Source organism: Gymnogyps californianus, chromosome 4 (assembly GCF_018139145.2).
Source record: "Gymnogyps californianus isolate 813 chromosome 4, ASM1813914v2, whole genome shotgun sequence".
Taxonomy (NCBI): Eukaryota; Metazoa; Chordata; class Aves; order Accipitriformes; family Cathartidae; genus Gymnogyps; species Gymnogyps californianus.
Window position 1 is genome coordinate 10,460,629 of NC_059474.1, and position 17,581 is coordinate 10,478,209.

Genomic DNA, 17,581 nt, shown 5'->3' on the forward strand with positions numbered 1-17,581 from the left:
AGCCTTTTAGGACGATACTAAACATTGCAATTGGTAAAATAGCAGAAAACTAATGCCTTACATTCACGCAGCAGAAAGCATCAAAGGAGAGGTGGGGTGAGCGGTTGGACGCAGCTATGGATGGACAAGGCCTGCGTTGGGCTGGGAGGTGCCGATACCTCGGGCTGGTTTCAGGCAGCGAAGGGGCAACAGCCGAAAGGAGAATGAGAGCTGAGGCCTCCAGTGAGAGAAGAGGTTTCGAGGTAGTAATTGGTACGGCGAGAAGTGTGAGGTCACCTGTTGTGGAATGGGTGGAGGGAGGGTGGGACTGAAGCAGCAGTGGAGCACTGTGCAGGAGAGACCCCTAAACAGCAATGTTTAGTCAGGGCTGCATGGCAGGAATGGCTTTCAGCTTGTACTTTAACCTTGTATGTCCTCTGTACACTAGGAAGCATACAATACTTATTTTGCTAAATTGTGTTTTATTGCAGGGTCGTAATTAAATGACTAATTGCTATATGTTTCAGTTCTTTAACGGAGTCCCTCCATTTATCTTGACCACATATGCAATGACTCTTAATTTCTAATTTTGTAGTTTGTTCTTTTAATTCTTTGTATTACAATATGAAATGTAGTCATGTATGGTATGGTTACACACTTTGGGGCAGAATACAGTCCTGTATTTTTTTTCTTTCTTTCTTGTATCATTAAGTTCTACTCACAAATAAAACTCTTTAAAAAAAAAAAAAAAGTCTTTTCCTGCTCTGCTTTCAAGACTTGTACAGTTTTATTGTACAGCTGTAGCCTGTTCAATCTGATTAGCTCTGCTTTCTTTTAATGGTGAATGTGTTGATTAATGATTGCTTTAAGGTATTCTCTACTGTAGGGCTTCCCTCCCAGGGGAGCAGCAGGCAGAACCTGGTGGAGGGGTCCTTCCCCCACCCATACTCCCACCTTCGGCAGCCCTGCCTGGGAGGCAGCAGCGCGGGGTCCTTACTGGGGGGCTCCCCTGAGGAGGCTTTTGGCACCTGGGGTGGAGTTCTGCCCCCCACTTCAGCTTCGCCAAACAGCGGTTTGGTTTAGATGGGTGTAACATCATCTTACCTGTAATTAACTGACGAGACGAGGGTACAATGTAACAGTTTATTATTTGTAACGCAAAAAGAACAGTGCTTGGTCATCAAAAAACATCACGCAGTATCAGAAATATAAAACGTCTCCCAAAATTTAACTGTATGTTAAAAACGGTCCACCTGTGGCGAAGTATCAGTCAGGCTCAGGAAGCTTGCTTTTGTTTTTGGTGGCCATGTTGTAAGGTGGTTGGTACAGCTGTTACCAGGTCCACTGAGCAGTTGTGGAGATCTCGTGACAACTGCACAGAAACTCCCTGTCTGAGCTGCCTGGGGCGTTTGCTCTCTGCTAGCCCGCACCAGACAAAAGAGTCCTTTTCGCAGAGGCTTCGGGCAGTGGCTTTGGTCTGGCTTGTGCTGATGATGAAGGGAGAGGAGCAGAGAAGAGCGCTGTGTACACTACACAGTGTCTGCTGGCATGCTGGTCTCTGCTTCTCTGAGGACCTTAATGCTTTACTCAGCTGTTTTGTGTTTGGTTTTTTTCTGTTTGCAAAACCAGCTGAGCTGGCTGGGAGGCTGTCTTAAATGTAACTGTGGAGGCATGTCAGAAACCTGAGGGCGGCTGTTGCTGCAAATGGTCATCACGTGTCCCCTGCCAGCAGATCAACATCCTCCTCTCCCTATTTGATCAGCAGAGCGCGGTGCCAAGAGTCAGGTCTGCAGAGGTCCCTGGAAGCTGGTGATAGTTCTGTGGTTCCTTCCTACTCCTCCTTTGTCTGCTCTTTTACAGAACCAAGTAAAACGAAGGGGATGAGGAACAAAGCTCCACAGACAGTGAAGCAAACCTCTGCCCCTGCCAGCCAGTAAACTGCAAAGGAAACAAGATTTAGCTCGTTAGTATGTTTGTCCCTGCATCCACGTAAACCAGCCTTCGAAGCTGCTGCTCTTGACAGCTTACCGATACAACCAGAGAACACAGAACTACTGACTCACTGCACACCCTTGCTGGCACACAAGTTATAAAGAGAAGGTGGCCAACAGCAGCGCTGGTTCTCTTCCAAGGAAACAGCCTGTTAAAAGTGGTTATTTTAAATAGGATATTTTCATTCTTGCCAGTATGGCATGTTCCGCTTGACAAGGCAACTATTTAACTCTTTGCCGCTGCTCCTGGTGCTGCGCTGCTCTTGAAGGTCTCTCTCACTGTTGGTATCGGTCTCCTTATGTAAAACACTTGTGAATCCAGTGCTGAGGTGGGAGGGCAAGGGCAGGACTTGTGCTGTGCTCGGGAGCAGTTTTGGTTTTGTTGTAAAGTCCAAAATCTGGCTCTTCCTTTCAGAAAGCCGCTGCGCACAGGAGCCCTAGCTGCGCTACGGGGCAGGGGTTTGGTGAGCCAGAGCGAGCCAGTTGCTTGGCTCTGGCTTTGCTCAAACTTAACATTAGGTCCGAGTTCAAGCTCTGACTTACTGCATGGCTGCTTCCCCTTATTCTGTCCCTCTACCCTATAATGGCTTGGGGGAACAGCACCCTGTGCAGGGGGTACCTGTGCTCCTTAGGCATGGTCTAAGTTTGGCCTTAGCCAGGGCCACTGGGCACTGCACCCTCCCTGAGCTCTGGGGCATTAGTGGAGTATGGACTCTTCAATCTAGTTTATAGGTTACAGATGCTTTTAATGCTGAAAAGTTCTTTATTGCACAAGATGGGCTGTCCCTACTTAAGTTGTATCATCTTGGGATGCAGCTTCGTGAGATGTGGGGAACCTTGATTTCACCGACTCCTGCTTACCCAGTGCCGGGGGGGCCCCTCAGCAGGCGGGGTTACTTGCTGAAATGGCTAAAAAGCAGCCCAGCAAAGGCAAGGGTTCCTGGTCAGCCTCCGGCTCCCTCTGCACACTGGGGCCAGGCCCTCGGTGGTGCCCCTCTGCCCACACAGCTGCACAGGGGGCTTGGTTAGTTTGATGCTGTTGCTGGAATTTTTAGAGTCAGGCTATCCTGCTGTCTAGTTTAGCTCTGGTGGTATGAACATTTTTAGTTCATCCACGAGGCTTTCGTTGGTGCTAACAAGGACCGTGTCCTGCCCCTGGTGCAGCTGTCAGGTACCTGCTTCTGCAAAGACAACGTTATGGCTCTGAAACGTGCGGCGCTTCCCCTTCCCCTTCCAACCCACCCGGGCCGTGGGGGCCCAGAGTGACGCTGTATGTTGGCAAAGGCAGGAAGGAGCACACGAGGCCGCGCTCACCTGTAGCTGACAGGATCGGTCCCAGGGCTCTGGCAAGGGCGCCCAGGCTCCTCAGGATCCCCATGACGCGTCCCTTCTGGCTGGCAGAGCCTGTGCAGGCAGAGAGCCGTTACTCAGTGCGGAGGTTTTGCTTGGGGCAGGGAAAGCGGGCAGGGCAGGGCACTGCTGCAGCTCTTGCAGCCTTGTTCTTTTTGGAGGGGTTTCCCACGTGCAGCTCCCCCTCCTCTCATTTCACGCTCGCTGCCCAAGCTGCACTGATTTCCCCGCCCCCAAGATAAACATGACTGCTTCCCTGAAGAAACACCAGGGCTTGTCAAGAGTGCTTCTCCATGGACAACATGTAGTGTGCCACCCCCCCGCCCCCAAAAACAACAAAAAAAGCTTTACATTGTGCAACAGAGTCCCTGAGGAGGCACAGGTGCGTAATAAATACAGAAGCATGGATGCAAGTGAAATAAGAGCAACATAAAAGTGACATTAATGAGCAAAGCCTTACTTTGTCGCCTCAGCAAGCACTGTAGTGCTGGCAACCAACTGAACCAAAGCTAAAGAACGAACTGTGTCATCCACAGATGGCAACACAGCTACATCTACTTTACAAGGTTACATAGCAACCAGTGCCACAAACCTGGACGGTTTCAGCAGGTTCCTTAGAAGGTCTTTTCTAAGGAATCGGGAAGAAACGATTTTACTGCTGGCAGCGATAGCTGGTGTCTCTTTCAGAGAACCCAGGCCATGCCCTGCTCAGTGCTGTTTGTGGCCTTTGCCCACGATACTAATTCTTTGCCCACTCTTCCTCCTCTTCTTAAGCATTACCAGAAATAAGGTCGCTTCAAGTTTCCCCATCACATTGGAACAAGCTGCGTTACGCAGTACAAAACTGAAGTGTGATACTGATGGTCTCTCTGAACAGATCATTGCTGTTTGTTAGCTCTGAAACGATCCGTTATGGAGTGCTGGCAGTTTTCAGAAACAGGTACAAGTCAGTTTGGGGTTTTCCCATCCTCCCTTGCGGGATGCTTCTGAATTTCCCAGGGTCAGGATATTGCCTTCCTATCCCCAGCAGCCCCACTTAGCTTCCCTTCTGCGAAGGACGTTCATAGAAGGGAAGGGGTTGAAGGCTGTAGCACCTGCAGCGTAACGCAGCTGGTTTGCCTCCCCACAGGAAAGCACGGTGTGATCAGAGGGTAACTACAGCCATGGATCGCTGGTTAGACGGAAAAGGGGCAGCATACCAGTGACCGGGAAGGGCTCTTTTCTAGGCCTGAGCCCCACTCCTGCAGGGGTGGTTATCGCTGCAGGGTGACATACGTACAACGTGGAGTAGCAGGTCGCTGTAACACTTAGCATTTCTGCTTTCCTTGTTAATGCATTTGGGGGGAAAGAGGCCTTTTATAAAGCCAAGCAGCCGCCAGAGTCACCAGTCCAGCATTCAGATCCGAGGTGGACCTACGCCACGAGCATTCCTGTTGATGCATCGCTAAACTTGAGGTCAGTTCTGTATTTGAGCCAAGTCTATACAAAGGTCAATTACGTGGCCTAGGGCTGCTGCTCAAAGCAGGAAAGACACTCACCATAGCCTGACACCACTGCTGACAAACACGGGATAACAATGGCCGCAGCTGGAAAAACCCACAAAAGAGACTGTCAATGAACAGCAGAGCTCAAAACAGTTACAAGAGCAATAGTGAAAAACATGTGGCCCAAACTCGTTACTACTGCAGAGAAATATGCTGAGCTCTGGGGCACTGTACCGACAATGAATCATCAGGTTTAATCCAGTTCGATAATGAAAACACCCCCTCAAAGCCAACCTGCACGAAGAGCCCAGAGCCATGAGTGCTCTGAGCAGATGTTCCACATTAGTGTCTCTCATTCTGTGAGCCCACGGGAAAGGGGTGGATAGGTCAGATCAGCTAACTGGTAGTTTTCCACTCACTGTGGTCTTGTCAGGTGGAGCAGGGAAAGGGAATCGCCCATATTTCAAACGGACAATGAGGTGGCTGTATACAGAGTCAGACTGTCCCCCTCCATACAGCTTTACCGTACTCACGGATGAAAGAGGCAGCTACGTTCTGTCTTGGGAAATAAGACAGTCCAGTCCAAGAAGAAGAGGTCGTTACAAAATTTTTGGACACAAAAGCCAAGAGCTGTTCAGCAATCACTGCCCTCTTACTGAAATAGGGGCCTTTTCTGCCAAGAAGGAAGTGCTTTAAGCATACAAAGCAGAACCTTTTCTGGGAAGGAAAGGACGATTGGAGAGCAGGAACAACAGACATGTTGCCTTAACTGCAGGCACCCTAACTCCTGGGGCAGAGGGAGGAAGAGAGGAGGAAGACAGGCCCCTCCAGAGGCATTTCTAGCTGGCTTAACTGGGGAAGAGATGGGGTCTTCTGCCCAGGTATGGAGCCTAGGAAGGCAAGGCTCCTAACTTAGAAGCACAGTTAGACAAAATGAGTACCTCCTCTCACCCCTCCTCACCCAGCAGGCTTTCAAAAGCAAGTTAATCTGTAGGTAAGATGTAGATTTTGAAATCTGTCAAACACACAGCTGTCCCTACACAAGCAAGCTACTAAATAGATGCATTTTGTGGTTTACAGTTTACTCTTAAATCAAGCTGTATCATGCAAAAGAGAAGTCTTCTACTTTTGTAATTAGTCATATTTGAAGCTTCTTAACAATAGTTAGCAGCGCTGGGAATATCTGAAATCTCTTTTCAGACAGGCACTTCAGAACATGAATCCGACTTCATTCATAATTGTTTCCCTGAATAACAGCTTAGATGATTGGCAGAACATTATTTATGTAAACACTTCAACATCTTTGAAAACCATCTGCACTTATCAGAAACAATAGGTGGAGTTTTGCTCCCTCCCTGAGCTAGCAGCTTGCAATGCAAGAGCAGAGCGTCGCCCAGCCAGCGCAGCCCCGCGCCACAACGTTCAGCGCAACACTGATTTACCCTCACTCTCACTCAGCCTGAACGCACACTTCGGCCTTCAGCTTCAGAGCGTGCAGGTCTCTTCAGCCTGTTGCCTAAGAAATAATGCAGCCACCATAGAAACACAAAGACATGCTGTCTCCCTTCTTTTCCTGAGCTGAGCTAGTCAGTGCATATTTTGCTTCTAGGTCTGACAAGAGGGGAAAAAACACCCTCAAGAGCTCCCCGGTGAGACAGGACAACAGGAGTACTGGGGATGCTTCCAAATATCACCATGGCAACTTCCTGTGATACAAACAGCATCAGAAAAAAAAACAGACACGATTTCTTCCATATTTTATAAACAGAAACGTCAACTTTCTGTTACTTATAGTTTGAAATTAGAAGTGCCATCTTTTTTAATGCGGTGAATAAATACATGAAAAAAAATTATTTGTGCTTAGCTTTCAGCGCGTTTTGAATAGCTCACCGAAAGAGTACAGCAACAGTCCAGCACTCAGCATGGTCACATTTGCAGCCCATCCAATTAGCAAGAAAGCTGGAATCAGCAACATAATAGCCTGCAAAATGAATGAGTCACACGGTTACATTTAAGCCCTGCTTGTTAAAGCTTAACTCTAGGTGTCCTGCCAGTTCTCTTCCGCTGATGGGACTACATTTAAGGTAGAAGCAGAGAGCCCTTTCTTCCCAAGTAGACATTTCAAATTCACCTGGATGGCCACACATCAGTGCAATTTACTTTTCTATCCTCTCTCACTAACTATCACACGATTGCAGACCACATGTGGGCTGGAGTCACCTGTAACATAGGCTGTAGTTATCCCACCACCAATTTCCCACAACTGAGGAAAAGATGATTTTTGCAGAGTTCTCTCTCTCACACGATCTACTGGTTTTTGGTGATTTTTTTGTCTTGTTCTGTGTTGAACTGGACAGAAATCTAGCTTTAACTCTTTATCTCCTGAGCTGGCACAAGAGATCAAAAAGCTTGTGTGCAACAGGACTACAGCTCCTCTGCTTTTTCTCAGCAGTATTGACTGTTTTTATCTTGATCTTCCAGAGTTCATACTTCTGGAGCCAAGAAGAAAAAATGGGGGAGGGATGGCATTTGAAATTCAAACCCAAAAAGAAAAAACATTCTTCATCTCCTCCAAGAGCCTGGACTTCAGTGCGCCTGAGGTCTCCCTCGCATACAGAGCTTTCACAGAAAAGACAGATTAGTTAAGATCTGCTGCGTGTTTCACAAAAGAGGGTATTCACTCCCACCAAATGTCTCATTCTGACGATTCAGTTAGAAATGAGCTACTGTAATCCCTGTGCTAAGAGAGGCCACATTTGCCATATGATCCAGACTCACAAACAAATGGCCAGAATCACTTCAGCAAAAGGGCGAACTCCCACAAAAGCCGCTCAAGCCGCATACATCCACAGAAAGAGTGCCCCAGGGCCAGCGGGTTTCTGCATAGTGCACATGGGTGTTTATGAGAAGCGATCAGCCCAGACCAACGAAATTAAGCGAGTATTTCGACGTCACTACACTTCTCAGTGCAGGGAAGAGGAAGGAGTATAAAAATCAGTGGGGCAAACCACAGTTTGCATAAACTGCAGTGCAGTGACAGCAAACACAGCAGGCAGGGGGGCACACGGAGGAAGCTGAAGCAGAGGATAAAGCGGCACTAACACAGCAGCTGAGTTTTCATTCACAGGGAAATGCTTCCTGTGTGACACAACAAGCGTGCCATTAACTTTTGCCTGCCAGGGAGCAGGGTGGAGGTGGTTTCACTAGCAAAAATAACTTTAAGAAAAGCTGAGTCAATTCACTGGAATGCAGTGCAGTTTGGTAATCTTTTTTACCCTGCCACCATTGAAATCACACTGGCCTCAAAATAATGTATAATAAATTGATGGAGGCTTTAACAGTCCAAGCATACCTACTACCAAGCAGTCAACAAAAGTTCAGGAACACTCGAAACCTGCTTTGTTTAGTTCCATGCACAAATGTAGATGACAAAACCTATCTACTTGTCCCACAGCTGTATATGCTGCAGGGAACTGCTCCCTGTCATCCCAGTACAGCAGCAGCAGCATCTCTATGAAGAAAGAGGCACGTAAAACAAAGAAACGCACACTTCTGTCAGTGAAACCGGTCTGACCATTGGTACATGCTATTGTTACGTGTAATACTGATGATCACAAATCGAAGATTGGAGGAAGAATCTACTTCCCTCTGCCCACCAGTGAAATATACTCTAGGGGAAGCCTGTCAAGCACAGAGATGGCCAGACTGATGATGTCCCTGAAAATAATTTGCCAGAAAGAGTGTCAGAGATCAGCTCTGAAGCAGCTTTAGTAGTTTCAATGTCTGCACTGCAAGAGAAATCACTGAAACAAAGCATAACCTTCACAGCATTTTACCTAGCTTGTAAGACGGACACTCTGTTCTCACTCCCTACTGCAGTTATATATAAAGAACTCAAAGTTTCAATAATATCATAGCTGATACGGTAAGAAAGGGCTCTAATGTTCCAAAGTTTAGTTAGACTAAGTGCCCAACAACCAGGGTCTTCAGAAGTCATTTAGCTGGATTAATGAGACAGAAATTTCTTTTGATTTGACAAGTACAGTTAAAGCCTCCAACTACCTTTCATTGCACTTTAGAATGAAAATTAACATATCAGATTTGGGGGGGAAAGAAAAAAAAAAAAATTTTTTTTTACCTTTTTTACAGCTCTGATTTCATTTCCTGGCTTGATTCGGCGAGCATAGCCTCCTTGGATCACAGCCATTGTTATTCCAATAAAGAAAAACATCTTGCCCTGCTGCATGCTAGAAGGGAGGCAAAAACACAGATTATGGAGTCACGCACAAAGCATTCCACCCTGGGATTCACAGGTCCAGTGTAGACCCTTTCCTGAACAAGAGAGAGAAAATGCTTTTTGGTGCTCGCATGAGCGGTGCAAAGTTCTTAATATGCTGACATTTGTTTCCATGGCAGGTAGACAGCAAGAAGATAAACCTCTGAGGTCTTACGTAGAGATGGGATGGCTGCTGGCAAATGCTGCAATCATCTCTAGACCGCTATGATGTAGTTTAGTTGTTTCTAGGGTGGCCCACAAAGGGTTAACACATTAATTACCCTGTCCCATGGAAGTCTGTGCCATATGCACAGGAGTTGTTGGTTTCCAAGGAACAAGTGTTTTGCCTTCTCACAACCACTGCCACCACTCATGCAGACTTTGATTAAGGTCACCAAGGCACAACGTGGGCACTGGCATGGTGGTGATCATGTAGTGCACCAGGAACCTAGCAACATCACTCCCTCCACCCTTAAATATTTCTTCGAATTTCCCTTTCACCTCTCTTATCTACTAAACTGTGTGGATATTCTCTACTAAAAGTTCTCACCTCCATAACAAGCTTGTTTGTCACACAGCCTGTACTCTTGGCATGAAGTTGTACATCTCACTACATGGCTATCCTGAAAGGACTGTGCAGAAGCAAGTTTAATACACTAGAAAACCTTTCCTTGATGCACACACATTAGTTAAGCCACAAACCGTAATGAAAGACAGACAGGGAAAGATGAGACAAATCCCCGAGAATTACTCAAAGGGAAGGACACACATACGGAATCAAGCTGCAAGATCATGTTCCTGGCTGGAAATCTTCCTATGAGCTGGCAGGAAAAGTATTTCAAGCTGAGCTGCTGTTAGTGGATTCTGTTCTCTTTCTTCTCTACTGTTTGACTAAAGAAAATCAAACTCTCATGTAATGACAGTACACCGTATGCAATGCAGAACTCTGATGAGCAAATATAATCACAAAGCTATCCTTCCCCATCCTTTGCCTTTCTTGAGCTTCAAGATTTGTCCCGATACTGAAGAACTCTTCTGGGCAAGAAAAGAACAGGTTTTATTATAATCAATACAACTAGCCCAGCTATACATATTTCAGGAGCTTTAATTTAATCTTGTGTATTGATTTTCTCTAGTTATTAGAAGTTGTAGATTGAGTATTTGCTTTCATAATAAACAGTGTGCGTATATTTTCATAAATTCTTCCCACAAAGCCCAAGTATCACTGAACGCAGTGGTTGCTTTCTGAGTGTTTTTACTAACCTCATAAAGCCTCTCCTGAAAATAAATGAAGAGACCTTAAATCAAGATTTTGGAAAATATCTAGACAAAATATACATTTATCTTCTATACCTGCTGAACTGGAATCTCTGGTGAGTGAGAAAACTCAGTGTATACTCCAAGCCGGAAAACAGGAAGAGGTACAGGAAATAAGCCAGGCCCAAGATTTTGAGATTCTGAAGATCTAAACAAACAAAAAAACAAACACACACGGGGGGGGGGGGGGGGTGGATGGGGGGGGAGGTGGGGGGGGTGCGCAGGGAGAGAGAAACACAGTGGTGTTTTTCAAGCATAGCTTCAGAATATAAAAACAACAGTAGAGCAACATTTATCAACTGTACAGGGAAAAGTTCTCACGTCAGATGCTCATTTTAAATATCCATACGAGACATGCCACAAAATGACTTCTGCTCACTACCTCCCTTCTTATGAGGGGAGGGGAACCAAAAAGACTAATCTCTCTCTGGGTCACCCTGGTCTCACTCACCCAGTCCAGCCCCTCTGCCTCACACTCACACCCCCACCTATACAGGGATTTATTTATTTATTTTATTTATTTATTTTAATTAATACCTGTATTCCACCTAATACCTTGATGCTGCTCTCAGGATGATATTGGCTAAAGCACAGTATCCCTTTTTCTAAGCTACAAATGGTCTGTGACAGATTACCTTACTTATTTTTCTCCCAATGCAGGGTTTAACAGGTTTTCTCCAAAGTCGCAAATACTACTCTATTCCTGATGCAGCAGCAAGGAGGACCGAATGATAAATTGGTGTACCTGGCAAACACTGATTTATTTTCTACGACTTAAATAATTTCATACAAAGAAATGGCCACCTCAAATCCTACCTCTCCAAGTCCTGAATTCAGAAATATAATTCCAGTCTGAAGTTTTCTGGTTTGCAGCTTGAATAAGCAAACTCACATCTCCCTTACTCATGCCTTGATCTATCTTTTTAAATCACTTCACTTACTGCAGCCTACCCCATGCTGCAGCCAGTGCCTGAAGAAAAAGCAAGTAGCAAGTCAGAAATCTTCAAAACACTAATCTCTAAAACCTTCTTTTGGGAATAACAGGACCAGCGTCCAAGGGAACTTGCAATTCCTTGTTCATAAGTTAGTAAGGTGGGTTTTAAATGAGTGAACACAGTGCTGCTTCTGAAATGGTTTGAGTAAAGTTTTCACTCAGAAACCACTGCCACGTATAAAAAGACATACAATATTAATATAAAAAGCCAGCTAACACTTACTCTCCTCTGAAGGGGATTCCTTTCCTCGGGTGACTGCAGAGAACTGAAATAAAGCCAAAGGACTGAGCAAGTCAACTGCTGCCTGAAATCCAGACGTCACAGAAGAGACCTGATCAGAGAAAGGAAGAGGTTTATTTAAAAACCTGATGTAATAACTACTGCAAGGAACTGACAGTAACAGTCAAATGTGCGTTTACACCTTCACAAATCATCTGAGATGAAACAAGACACCTGGCACTGTGGTTTGAGTGACCCCCAATAACAGCCCAGACTTTCTGAACACAGAACTGGCTCCAGCACTATAACTAGAAGGTAGAGCACTGATAGCAGCTTTCACTGAAGACAGAAAAGATTCTTCTCTGGGTTCTTAAAAAGCAGAAGCAGCTCATTCTCCACAGCCTTGAACGTGGCTTTATTTGGTTCACCTTTTGCATCATCCCTCATATCCAACAAACGTTTACTGGGAAAATAATGGCACATCTGCCTGCAAGCTCATGGGAAGCTGGGCATTTGCTTGTGTGCTACAAGTCTGAGAACAGTACATGTAGCACATCAAACAATGGTCTGTTTTGGTACTGGTTGTTCTTTCAGCCAGCCAGTGACACCTCCTGGGGAAGAAAAGGAAAATACAATTTTTAGAGAGATTCTTCGGAGGGATTTTAGAGAGATTTCTAGAGAGATTCTGCCCAGCCACATTGTGTGGCTTTTTTAAAGAGGAAAATTTATTTTGTAGCACTTCTGGTCCTTGTACTCCATACATCTCAACCTAATTATGCACCTAGTGGCACTCTCCCTGCTCCTTATCAATAGGCACTTAGGAGATGCTTATTCTTTCATCTATAGAGAATTTAATTTTTTAATTTGTTTATTTTTTATTCTAAGGTATAGAAAATTAAAGAAAATACTAAAGAAGAAATAATGTCTAAATTCTTAAGGAAACAATTCCTTTTAAAGTAGGTGAATTTAGACTGTCACTTTACATGACAGTCACAGGAAGAGATAAGACAAACTCAAGAATCCTGGATAATCACACTTAGTATTTCACATCTTCAAAGCACTGCACAGACTTTATCTGATGAGCTTCCAGATAGGGAGGGAGAGAGCTATTACCCCGCTGAGGGCAGAGATTAAAGGTCAAATTATCAGCGGAACTTAATCTCGGTGCATGACCTGAGAACTCATATGGACTGGATTTAATAAAGCTGTAAACAAATCAACCTTCAATATGGTATTAACATGACCCCTGTCTTGTTTTGATAGTCAGAGCTTCCAAGTCTCCGACAGCAGAGCTCTGGAGCCCATTAGTCTCACAACAGCAACCAGTTCAATATACCAGGCGGGTTTTGTGTAAGGCCATAAAGCTGCTGATCCACATAGAACAAACTGGGATATTTATTTCCCCTTCCACTGCACGTATTGCAGAGTAAACAGACACTCCCAAGAAGAAGTTTCCTCATGCTTTTAAAAGGTCTGTAAGAGGATTTCCTGAAGCTGGCTTGTAGCAATCCTCAGTTCCTGCATTTGTTGGCATGATGGTGTTTGTACTACAGCATAGAGAATCTGGTAACAAGCAACCCTCTTCAAGCATGTTTGCCAGTAATAAAAAAATCCTGTAGTTTGTACCTGTTTTGAATTATTATCCATGTCAGCCAGGGTGCCAAGCTGCTTTGTACTGCAAGGCTGATTTTAGTTTGGTCCGGAGGATATACATTATATATGTTTAAAATCCTGAGTGTTTTATGAAATATATATATATTAGATTTTTTTAATATACATGTGTGCGTGCATGTAAATTTCTTTTAATTTCTCCTGTCTTTACCCTAGAAGCAGTGGTCTAGAAGTAACTTCATCCACTGATCAATAATGAAACCATTGTCCTAAAACTGACAGAAGTGTTTCACCACCCCCAAATAACAAAGCATACACTGCCAATTTCAGTCAATGTCACAAGCTGCATGGAGTTTAGATTCTTTGCAGGTTCAAAATCTGTATTTAATTTCTATGCTTATGATTTTATTACTCCAAAATTGCTCAATTTTACTTCATGATCACCCCAAAAGTCACCTTGAATGGTAGACATTTTTCATAGTGTCTTTGTTTACTCTGTTTTCCTCTAATGCAGGGAGACTAAGTAACACGTCTTGAAGGCACAGAGTCAGTCCAAATCAGGAATGCAGCCCGGGCCTTTCAAGCTCCAGCCTTACCCTTCAAATCAGACACTGTTTAGTATGCACAGAGCAAAAGCCTTGTTTATCCATAAGTCTGCTAGTGATGCTGCATAGCCCTACACATAGTCCTTACATGATTAGCTGGACAGCAGAAAAAAAAGTTGTAAGACCCTCCCTCCAGCTAGGCAGCCTTGCCCTAGACTAGCTTAGCTAAAAATTAACCCTTTAAGAAAGGGGACAGATTCCACTAGAGACCTTTCTATTCCTCCCTTCTCCCAGGCAGGTCACAGCAGGAGCTGTTCTGGCCACCTCACATAAGACCAGTGTCTCTGACAGGCAAAAAGTACAGTTCTCTGGTCACTCTTCACCCGAGAAACTTGTGGAACAGTTGAAAAAAAGAGGAAGAAGAATAGCAAAAATTCTGTTCTCTTTGGATGAAAACTCATCCTTGTTCCCCCTGTCCCCCTTCACGTTCCCCTTTCTACAAGTTAATTCCAACGTGAATGAATGTGAAATACTTGATCTTCTCTCCTGTGAAAAGAGGACTGATACAGAAACAACAATATCATGAGAACACAGCGTATTTCAAGGAAACAGATGTCTGATCCCACTGGCACATCCTCCTACCAGTTATCATTATCCTTTCCCCTCTTTTCACAGCTTTGTCCTTCCAACGCATTCACTCCTATACTCCGGGAGCACCTGTTCCAGCTCAGCCCAGCCAAATTCCAGAAAGGCAGCCAACATACCTGCCTTTCCTCCGTCATCCACGGGCCAAGAAAACTGCTTACTCAAAGTGAGAATTACCCAAGAAAAGAGCAAAGCAGCCTAATAAGTGAAATTACAAATACCCTAGAACACATAAATCACGAGGCCACTGCCCAGATGCAGGCTGAGACAGCACAAAAGCACTGATACCGATCACAAGAAGCTCCAATGCCAGACAAACCACTATCTCATCAGCGATCAAACACTCTATTTTGCATGACTGGGACCTGACCCTGAGAGGCACCTATTAATCCACCTCACGCAATATCCACTGCTGCACAGAGACAGAGCCCCAAAAAGCAGGGACAGAGCAGTCAAATTCTTATCAAAATTCAGTCATGCTGGCTAACACAGACTAGCTTGTCAGAAGAACTCAAGAGGATAATAAAAGGGGGAGGGAGGTATTCAGTCATCGTACAGTCCTAAAAGGCGCTGAAGCCATTTATCCCTCTACAGCAAAGGTGGAATTGTTTTTAGAATACAGATTCGCTCCACAGCACTTCCCTACGTCAACATGTTGCCACCACCCCAGAGTGTGCAGCTCTAACCAAGAACAGGATTTTATCCGGAATGTTTAGAAACAGCCAAATAGGAAAGGGGAACAGATGACACATGGAAGAGCTGTTAAAAAAAAAAAAAAAAAAAAGCAAGCTGTAGTGCTTGGGAAGATAACGTGAGCAACCAATCTCATGTGAGACACAACCTGCTGGGAAACACTCAGGGAAGGTCTAAAGTTTTGCCCCAGCAGGAACATCGCAGACAAAAGTTTCCTGAACAATTCTCAGTGTCAAATGGGTTTGGCTATCCAGAGACCAAGCACGCTTCAACGGCTGAGTGCTGCGTAGAAACAAGGGATGATAGGAAAGATCCAATCCAGCTGAAAACCTCAAATCAAGTGCTTCACCTAGATACCTAGGGCTGAATTCAGCCTCTCCCACACTACCAAAGGAGACTGCTCCAAGAGACTTTTAATCAGCTATATCTTGGCCAGTGTCTGATCACATAATATTAAATCATAATGTTAATAATGTTTGGCCCCACAAATCCAAAGAGTAACTGAATTTTAGCACATGTAGATATTTTGTATCTGTGGAAGACAGCACAGGTCAGAGATAACAGTCATTTGCTACTTGAGTGTTCAAAATAATCAAAGACAAGATAATAGTTAAGAAAATTCCTAACATACACTGGCTAAATGAAAGAAAATCCAGTCTCTGATGCATTTACTTTTATGATTCGCTGAAATTCATCCCCAGGGACTCACTGTAATCATAGTTTAAAATTCACCCTCTTCCTCCTAGGCTCCCATTAGTTTTTGAGAAATTTAAACCGAACACCAAAACCAGCAATTAAGCAGACATGTTAACTATAAAGAATTTCTTATATTACGCTGGCCTAGGAGGCAGGACTATCTTAAACCACTTTGACACTAGCCTGAATAATAATATTAAATCCTAGTCCCAGGAATGAGCTAAATTCCTGAGACACTGACTCAGCCCCGTCTTCATTGTTTCCAGTATTTCAACAGTTCTCAAATCCTGTTTTTGCAAGAAACACAGATCTTCGGATTGATAGTCCATTTACCCGTTTTTCTTTAGGAAGTGTCTCCGGAAGCAGGAAGAAGATGAAAATTAAATCACCCACAGCAAACATGAGTGCTAACAATGCTGAACGAAGATAGAATACTTCTCCTTTCTCTGTCTCCATGGCTAGGTAAGCTCCGATCATGGGACCCAGGGTAAAACCAAGGGAGAAAGCAACACCAATCATTGCCTGCAGTAATACAATGAACACAAACATGTAGTTTTAGACACCAGTTTGTTCAGATAGCTCAGTTATAAAACAATTTGGATTTCCTGGCATTTACCTTAAAGAAATGCAACCAGAAGTTAACCACCCTGAGGATGTAGGGAGTGCACAGCAACGACTGTTAAGCGTGAAAAAACTGTTATTTCCAAATAACAACGTGGTTACGAGTGAAAGGAAGTTGGGAAAGGAAATAATGATTCTCACCTCAGGGACTGCTCAGTCAGCAGATCCTTCAGCCATAGGATAAACTTTTGTAGTGTAAAACTGGGGAAGGGAGGACAGCACCATGGTAGGAATTCATAATGATGTCTATAGCTTCTAAAACGCTTTGGCAATTTCTGTGTTTAGGAATTTATGTCTCAGAGCAAACGGGCTGAGAGGCTTCCCAGAACAACCTGAATTTGGTGCAAGCACTAAAGAGGATTTATGAACTCACTATGAAACCAGCACATAGGAAAAGAGGTAGAATCTGTACGCACTGTATGGGAGCTTAAAAGAGCACTGATTTGAGTCATCAGCTTCCGTGAGATTGCTTAAGAACACAACAGTGCAGGATCTGGCTCATTTTCTTTAAGAGACATTCAAAGACGTATACTCATATATGCAGGACCCAAACATGTGTCATCCCAGGACACGATCCTCCTGCTTCCCTGAGCCTATTTGACTACACCTATAGTACTAAACTAAACAAGGCCAGGGCACACTCAGGTGTCACCTCAGTCTCCAGTGCTGTTTCAGCCTGCCCAGCTAGCACTCTCCCAGGCAATGCCCCATCACAGTTTGGGAACAGCATCAGTGAGATGCTATTCTCTTCCCAGAAAGCAGAATGAACATGCCTACTCTGCTCTGAAAAAGAAGAGAGTATAGCCATATGGATGTGAGCCATGCTGTACTAAGTGACTTGCTCTCAGGCCCTAAAAATAGGCCCTGACCCGTTTCATTTACTAGTGCTGTATGGCTATCCCCCTCCATAAATAAAAATATACTTTGGCTCGCCAGGACTATAATAAATTGATTGGAAAATTCATTAGCTATCACTGTGAAATCTAAAGCTTTCCCCTCCCAAGAAGCAGCTGTCCCGCATAGTGGCTTGTAACAATCTGTTAAGAGAAGTTTGGGCCCCCAAGGTTTTTGTAAGATGAAAGATCTAACTGGTAATTCACAGGCAAAGTTTCTATCTGGTCCACTGCCTTCTGGAAGAGGACAGGGCAGCTGTTCGTAT

General features: G+C 44.5%; 1 protein-coding gene across 3 annotated transcripts in view; it reads right to left on the reverse strand.

Moving 5' to 3' along the window:
* Positions 1-1,108: 1,108 nt before the first annotated feature.
* Positions 1,109-17,581, reverse strand: part of MFSD10 (major facilitator superfamily domain containing 10) — a 29,784-nt gene continuing 13,311 nt past the window's right edge. For all 3 annotated transcript variants that reach the window (XM_050895673.1, XM_050895674.1, XM_050895672.1), the window contains exons 6-13: positions 16,135-16,323; positions 11,615-11,723; positions 10,434-10,545; positions 8,943-9,051; positions 6,695-6,785; positions 4,859-4,906; positions 3,285-3,374; positions 1,109-1,917 (exon numbers count right to left, since the gene is read on the reverse strand). In XM_050895673.1, the coding sequence (XP_050751630.1) occupies positions 1,811-1,917; positions 3,285-3,374; positions 4,859-4,906; positions 6,695-6,785; positions 8,943-9,051; positions 10,434-10,545; positions 11,615-11,723; positions 16,135-16,323 (855 nt within the window). In that variant the 3' untranslated portion in view covers positions 1,109-1,810. The remainder of the gene's footprint in view (positions 1,918-3,284; positions 3,375-4,858; positions 4,907-6,694; positions 6,786-8,942; positions 9,052-10,433; positions 10,546-11,614; positions 11,724-16,134; positions 16,324-17,581) is intronic.